This window comes from Pelodiscus sinensis, chromosome 3 (assembly GCF_049634645.1).
Source record: "Pelodiscus sinensis isolate JC-2024 chromosome 3, ASM4963464v1, whole genome shotgun sequence".
NCBI lineage: Eukaryota > Metazoa > Chordata > Testudines > Trionychidae > Pelodiscus > Pelodiscus sinensis.
Window position 1 is genome coordinate 144,144,702 of NC_134713.1, and position 8,078 is coordinate 144,152,779.

The 8,078-nt window shown below is 52.6% G+C and overlaps 1 protein-coding gene across 1 annotated transcript; it reads left to right on the top strand.

The window, feature by feature from the left end:
• The first annotated feature begins 4,511 nt into the window (after positions 1–4,511).
• On the top strand, positions 4,512–5,823 carry LOC142827528 (uncharacterized). Its single transcript, XM_075923131.1, has 2 exons — positions 4,512–4,899; positions 5,276–5,823. The coding sequence occupies exons 1-2, from the start codon at positions 4,512–4,514 to the stop codon at positions 5,821–5,823; spliced, it is 936 nt and encodes a 311-aa protein (XP_075779246.1).
• The last annotated feature ends 2,255 nt before the right edge of the window (positions 5,824–8,078 follow it).

An 8,078-nucleotide genomic window follows, 5' to 3' on the forward strand; every position in this document is an offset into this window, starting at 1 on the left:
CAATGTACATAGAATATTTCACTGTTCCTTTCTTTACATTTCATTTGAACTCCCGCAGTACATCCAGACATAGTAGATGCACCATCAAAACAGACAGACATCACTGATGACCAGTCAATTTTAAGAATGCCAAGGACGTCATTTAACTGGTCAAAAATAGACTGAGCATCAACTGTTAATAGTCTCTGAACAGACACAAAATGTTCAACTGGACTGTTTTTCATTGTCAAAATACTGCACCACAATGGACATCTGTTCATGGTGTCCAGAGTCAGTAGTGTCATCTGCAATTATTGAGACCATTTTTTCATTTAGTGAATATACAATCTTTTGTTGCACAACGTTGTGCAAGGCCACAATTAAATCATTTTGGATGCAATTACTCAGATATGTAGCGTTTCAAGGAGATTGTTGCGCATGCTTTGCCATTACAGGAGCATATTGACAAGATTTAGAAATAAACCTTTCTCAAAACTGTCAGCTTTTTCATTGTGACCCCTGAATAGTCTCCCACCTTTTGCCAAACACAGAACAATGTTAATCAGTCGCTCCATTACACTTCTGTTATGGCACCACTCTTCTTCTTGTTTACACAGATAAGCCTGCTTGCCCTCATCCAACAATACATCAATAGGTTTCCCTTCATTAAAACTTGACCATGAAGAACAGCTCAACACATAAGATTTTGACAGTTGGTGGTTTTTACAACATTCATTAGCCCTATGCCAGTTTCTGAATCCCTTATCAATAAATGCTGGGTCAGTGTGACCTTTGTTTGCTGTATCATCAGAGGAGAAGAAACAACAGTAAAAGCTGTCTCCTTTGATGGGCTATATTCTAACAACCTATACTTTTCATACCAATCGGACTGAAAACTTCTTTGTTTATTCCCTATTTTGCTTCTAGGAAACATGCTCAGTCTAGGCTGATAAGGACCTCTAGATCAGTGGTCCCCAACGTGGTGCCCGCGGGCGCCATGGCACCCACTGGGGCATTTATGTGCACCTGCCAAGTGATCAGGGCTGGCCCAAGCCATTCTTGCACCCTGGGCCCGAGGCGCGCGGCACATGCGTGGCCCCTGCCCCAGGCGCACAGTGCATATGTGGCCCCGCCCCTGGACGCGCGGCGCATGCGCGTCCCCGCCCCTTGATGCGCGGTGCATGCGCAGCCCCGCCCCTGAACGTGCGGCGCATGAGCGGCCCTGCCCCCAGGTGCCCAGTAGCCCCAAAAGTTTGGGGACCACTGCTCTAGATAATCTAATCTATTTTTTGGAATATCACAGACTGGGTCATCAGATGGAATGATGGCTTTGAATAGGAACTACACTAACCTGTACTAAGAGACAAAGTCCGTTTCTGTTGGTCATTACTCAGTTTATTGCACGCACTGGAACTGGTGGAGGCATTAACTTCATGTAAGTTCTTAACCGAGGAGTCCGAGACACTGTACTGGGCATGCCTGACGCGGCTGCTTATATAGGTCAAAGAATTTTCTAGAATTGTAGTTGGAGGGGGAGGGGAGGACCAACGGTAATGCGGCGCTGCAGTAGTGGGGATGCATGCTGTGAGCGAACGCGGGCTTTCTATATATTTCTACAACATCTGTATTATGCAATTCGGTGCTGTCAAAGTCAGACAGGACTCACAGATTTGTCAGACCGCTCTGTTTATTTAGCAAAGCTGCTCTGCTAAATTAACTCAGAAAATGTGAGCTCCATACAAGGTTCAAACCCCTCGATTTATACAGTCAAAAGAAAGCCAAATTAACAGGATTAAAAGAGGGGCAAAACTTCACATAATTAGTGTGAGACTAGTCAAGTATCTTCATTTCAACATCAAGCACACAGCAATCTCCTGTCCATATCTCCCTGGTTATCTCAATTGTTTTCTGCCTAATACCTAATGTTCCTTTTCCTGTTAACTCTGGCTAGCACTCTGGAATCTGCATACCTACAAATAACATTAACATACTTTTCTTCTTTCTGTTCAGAGACAAACAGTATTCCTTCAACTTATTCAATTATTACAGCATAATTCATCTTTCTCTTACAGTATAATTCTTTCTACTTTCACAGTGCTTATTGCATAGTACAACAATCCATAGTACAACAAGCGCATTAGGCGATTAAATTAAAATGCAAAGCCACTTTTTTTTGGGAGACATTAGGATGTGCCTGGGCACACCCGGCACGCCCCGTACACACGGCTATGCTCCCTCCCCAAGTTGGATTGTTCTAACTGCTTCTGGTTCCTGCGTTAACAACAAGTCTGTGTGATGCTGTAACCCTGTGAACCAATAAACCTTCTGTTCTGCCTGCTGGCTGAGAATCATAAGAACATAATGGCCACACTGGGTCAGACCAAAGGTCCATCCAGCCCAGTATCCTGTCTGCCCACAGTGGCCAATACCACATGCCCCAAAGGGAGGGAACACACCAGGTAATCCTCACGTGATCCCTCCCCTGTTACCTCTGGCTGCAGATGGGGGTGCAGGGCCTGGTGACTCCAAACTCCTTGCTTTAAGAACAATTACTATACAATTTAAACCTTAAATACTATAAATTCTAAAGCAAATAATACAGCACAAAGCAATGAAAACGCAATTACTAGAAGATCTACTATAATACAATAATAAAGCCTAGTTCACTTACACGTCAACCGAACGTTACCTACAGTGCCAGGCAGGAGGTTTTGGCTCCTTTTCTTCCCACGCAATGGAACACCATGCACTGGGTCACCAGTGTGAAGGGCCTATTTACTTCTAGTTACATCGAGCAGGACATGTGGGTCAATCCTGTTCATTCCCTCCTACCACTTGCTCTTACTAAGCCCATTTTATAGCACAATGAGACTTGGTCATTCTAATAATATTTACCATTTGATTACGTATTGTGTAGGATATGTAAAATGCCCCATTCCCTATTTGGGGTTCATGCTGCCACTCAGGATGTTGCTGCTTTGTGTGTAGCTGACAGTTGTATGGCTGCATCTGGACTTTTTGATTATCAGAAACAGAAGAACCAGCACAAGGTTGCTTGTCATGTGTTCTTGGTGTGGTCTCGTGTACCATGCCTAATGTGCATTGTTATGCAAAACATTCCTCTCTTACACAGCTTCTCCCTCCCAAACCATGCCTGCATGCGTGCTTACGTGCACCAGTCTTGAGACCGGCTTATTATGGATTTTGCTTTTTAGGGATCTGCACTGTGTTAAAGGCAGACATCACCATTTATTGCCAAGGCAGGGAAGTCCAGGCTTTCCTACAGATACACCATCGTGTATCTCTGCAAGAAGATGGTGCCTTGGGAGAAGAGCTACGCAGCCATAGAGGAGGAATGCCTGGCTGGCCCTTGGAAAGCAGCAGCCGTAACTGTTTGGGTGATGCTTCACCGTGTAACCAACCACTCCCCCGTGACCTGGCTGCACCAGATGAAGGGGGCCAGAGCCAAGCTGCTGAGATGGAGCCTGCTCCTGCAGGATCATGACATGGAGTGTCCATGTTAAGGGGAGCACTGATGTCATGGCTGATGTTTCATCCCAGCGCAGGGGGTCTGAACTTCCCCAGGCCACTGGCTGAGTGAACCTGCTCAGTTCAATCTTGAAGGGGGGAGAGATGTGACGAAGTGGGGATTGTGTTCACTCTGTTTGCTTTGTCCCGTTATGGGTGATTTCTACTGTCCTGTGGTTCCCCCCTGTGTGTACCTCAGTTTCTCTGGACACTGCTCTGCTGTCTAGAGGGGGATGGAGATTGTAGGTTTGACTCACTGAGAGAGAATGTCGCCCATCAGCCTGTGCCTGAGAGGTGTGACCAGGTGACAGAGGGGGAGGCGGGCTGCCTGCAGACAGAGGACATTCCTCTTGTGGGAGAAGTGTATGGTCTGGCACACCTGGGCCTAAACGTATCACCCCAGTCCAACAGGCTAGTGAAGAGGTCCAATGGGACACTAAGGCCGTGTCCACACTCAGGGGTTCTTTCGAAAAAAGTAGCCTTTTTTCGAAAGAACTTCCCCTGCGTCCAGACTCAAGCCGCGTTCTTTCGAAATTAAATCGAAAGAACGCGGCTTTTCTTTCGACGGCGGTAAACCTCGTTTCACGAGGAAGAACACCTTTTTCGAGGGAGATCCGTCGAAAGAACGCGAGTCTGGACGGGGGGAGCCCTTTCTTTCGAAATTATTGGCCTCCAGGAACAAGCCCTGGTGGACAATCTGGGCCATGGGTTGCACGTCTGTGGTTCCTGGCTGCAGCCATTCCTTAAAGGGACAGGCGCACCCTCACAGCCACTTGTTGCAGACAAGAAGCCAGAGCACACGGCAACCTTGCTGCAGCATGTCACAGCCCCAAGAGCGTCCTGGCCCTTCCACCGAGCCTTCTGGGGACCCAGCCAAAGGCTCCAAGCGCCGGGCACCATCCTGGTCCGGCGCAGAGATCAAGAGCCTGCTGGAGCTGTGGGGAGAGGAGGAGGCCTTACAGGCCCTCAAAAGCCGGTGGCGAAATGCCGAAATTTATGGCCGCATGGCTGAAGCCCTGGCCCAGAAGGGCCACTACCCCCACACACAGGACCAGGTGCGCTCCAAAGTGAAGGAGCTGCGGCAGGGCTACGCCAAAGCCAGGGAGGAGAGCTCCCGGTCTGGGGCAGCCCCCCACTACTGCCCCTACTACCCAGAGCTGGACCAGATCCTGAGTGGCAGTGCAGAAGCACGCACACCACGGAGGTTCGTGCAGTCCGGACTGGCAGACCCGGTGGTGGACGCTCCAGAGCGGGAGCTACAGCAGTCTGGAGATGGGGACATGGGCCCAGAGGAGGAGGACAGCGAGGAGACGGCGACCCTCACCCTGGAGCCAGTCACCCAGACCTCTGAGGCCTCCCAGGCGTCATCTGGCGCGGGAGAGGAAGCAGCAGGTGAGTACAGTGAGGTTGTGTCACACCCGGGGGGGGGGAGGGGGAGGTAGGTGGGTGGGTGCACAGTGGGTGATGCACAAGGGAAACCTGTCATGCTCAGGCTGATGCCCAGGTCACACACACACACACACACACACACACACAGTGTGACCTTCAGAATGTCTGCTTCCCCTGTCTCAAGGGAGAGGGCATGCCCTTTTGGACAGCTGTTGCACACATGACTGATTGTGATAGAAATGTAGCCGTGTTACTCTGATCTGAGGAAGTGGGTCTGGCCCTGGAAAGCTCATCCCCTAATAAACCATTCTGTTAGTATTGTAAGTGCTACAGAGTCCAGTTTATAGGACTGATTGTGTCTTCTTCTTTTCCTCCACAGCCGGACCAGCCGTGGAAGAGGGCCGCAGCACCCCAGCCCCACCTCCATCTCCATCTCCATCTCGGAGACATGGGAGCCGCAGACACAGGCGTGTCTATGCCGACATCCTCCGGCAGCACGTCGAGGCTGTGCAGGAGCAGAACGCCATCCTGCTACAGAGGGCGGAGGCAGAGGAGCGGTGGCGTGATCGGCTCATGAATGAGCTGGTCCTGCAGCGCACGGTGCTGTACGCCACCCTGAGGGAGGTCAGCGGCTTGCCTGCTGCTGTGCCTGGTCCTGCTCCTCCAGCACCCCATGACCCCACCCCACCAAACCCCCCTTCCACAACAGCAGCCCTTTCCCCCCTTGGACCTCCCTCTCCCCCAGCCCCCCCAGCTCCCCAGCCCCTCTCTCCCCCTGGCCCTCCTCTCCCCCAGGCTTCCACGTCCCAAGAGCCCCCCAGCAGCCAGCCAACCGACAGGTGCATCACCCGATCCCGTAGCCGGGGAGCACCCCAAACACGAGGCCCAGCCAGGAAAGGGAAATCTGCCAAGCCCCGTTCAACCTGATCCCCTTCCCACCTCCAGGTTTCCAGTCCCCTTCCACCCTCCAGGTTTCAATCACCCCCATCACCCCACTTATTAAGCACAAACAAAGGGTTAAAGGAACTGTTTGTTTATTGTATATAGTTTGGCAACAACAAAAATGAAATTTTTTTTTGTTATTTTGCCACATTGTTTGATAATATGTACAAAATTATAAATAAGTAAAGAGAACATTTTATTTTGAAACACACCCTGGTGTAAGTGATGTGTCCAAACTTGGTCAGGAGATGGGTTGTGGAGGGAAGCTTCTACTGGGGGCCAGGGCCCAGTCCCCAGGCAGAAGCCCCTCAGTGCACTCAGTGGCCTCCACTGGAGAATTGCTCCCGGAGGGCCTCCCGGATGCCAACTGCAGACCGGTGAGCCTGGCGGATGGCAGCTGTCCGGGGCTGGGCAAAGAGCCTCTCCTGGGCATCAGCAGCTCTCCCCCACCCTGGTAGGAAGGCCTCCCCTTTCCTCTCCACGAGGTTATGGAGGACGCAACACGCGGCCACCACCTCGGGGATGTTGGTCTCCCCCATGTCTAGGCATGTGAGCAAGCACCGGAATCTGCCCTTTAAACGGCCAAACGCACATTCCACCTGGTTGCGAGCCCGGTTAAGGCGAGCATTAAACTGCTCCTTGCTCGCATCCAGCTGGCCGGTGTAGGGCTTCATCAGCCACGGCATCGGGGGATAGGCGGCATCAGCCACTATGCACACCGGCATGTGCACATCCCCAACCGCAAACTGGCGATGGGGGAAAAATGTTCCTGCCTGAAGCCTCCGGTACAGGTACGAGTTTCTGAAGATGCGGGCATCGTGTGCCCGCCCTGACCACCCAACACAAATGTCCGAAAACTGTCCACGATGGTCGACCAGGGCCTGGAGGACCATAGAAAAGTAGCCCTTTCGATTGATGAATTGGGCTGCTCGATGGGGCGGTGCACGGATGGCAATGTGTGTCCCATCGAGCGCTCCTCCGCAATTGGGGAAGCCGAGGGCAGCAAAGCCGGCCATGACGCTGTCCAGATCCGGTAGACAGATGAGCCTGTTGAGCAGCTCCGAATTGATGGCCCTCACCACCTGCAGAATGAGACAGACAACAAAGTGTTAGAAGGGGTGCCTTATGTCTTAGGAGGAGAACCCACCGCCCACCTTCCCTCTCAAACAGCCCGGGAATCCCCTCCTCAGAACCCCCCCCCCACAATTCAGGGTGAGTGGAGGAGCTCCCTCCCACTCCCACTCCCACTCTCACTCCACTTGGCCCTTCCTGACAGTCTCCCTTCCCCCCACCCCAAACTGTGACTGTCCCCAGACAATGACTTACCTCCATCAAGATGGCCCCGACAGTAGATCTCCCCACGCCAAATTGGTGTCCCACGGAGCGGTAGCTGTCGGGGGTTGCCAGCTTCCAGAGGGCAATGGCGACCCTCTTTTCCAGGGGGATGGCGGGCCGCAGGTGGGTGTCTTGCCGTTGCAGAGCAGGGGCGAGCCAGGTACAGAGCTCTTGGAAAGTGGTTTCTCTCATGCGGAAGTTCCGTAGCCAGTCTTGGTCATCCCAGATCTCCATCACGAGCCGGTCCCACCAGTCAGAGCTGGTGTCAAACCTCCAAACACGCCTGTCCACGAAAAAGTTCGGAGGCAAGGGCAGTGTGGCTGCCGGACGGGGGAACCCCTCGTCCCTCTGGTCTGGGTCCAGCTCGGGAAGGAGCCTCATGATTGTCTCACGAAGATGCAGCAACAGCTGCAGTATGGTGGTGTGGGGCCATCGCCTGCCCAGGGGCAGCTCTGGCTCCATGCCAAAAATAAGGGTCTGCAAGCAGAAAAACCTCAAAAGAAAAAAGCTGCTGGGGTGTCCCAGGAAGCTGAGCACTCCAAAGCAGCACTGCAATGCCTTGCAAAATTCCTCAAGGGACAGCAAAGGCAGCTGCAGGAGCAGAGCAACGGGTGTTCAGGGGTGGGCTGCACCGGAAGGGGCGGGGCTTCAAAAGGAAGGGGCAGGAGGCTTCGGGCTTCCCCAACCCCTTCCCACTAATCACCCATGCCCCTGGTGGTGGGAAGAGACTTCCTGCGCTCCCCCACGAAGTGCCGTGTGCTCCTGGCAGGGCAGAGGAAACTTTGTGCACTTCCCTCTGTCCTTAGGCCTTGACTGACCTGGGAGCAGGGGAGCGGCAGGGCCTCTGCAGGCTGGATCAACCTGTTTGGTGGGCCAGATCCAGACCGCGGAGGCCCTCGTGCCCA

What these genes read in the sequence shown, in the direction of transcription:
- LOC142827528 (XM_075923131.1), top strand. Translation starts at nt 4,512, where the DNA reads ATGGCTGAAGCCCTGGCCCAGAAGGGCCACTACCCCCACACACAGGAC. An exon ending in CGCGGGAGAGGAAGCAGCAG is followed by an intron (nt 4,900 to 5,275) that starts GTGAGTACAGTG and finishes TTTCCTCCACAG; the next exon opens with CCGGACCAGCCGTGGAAGAG.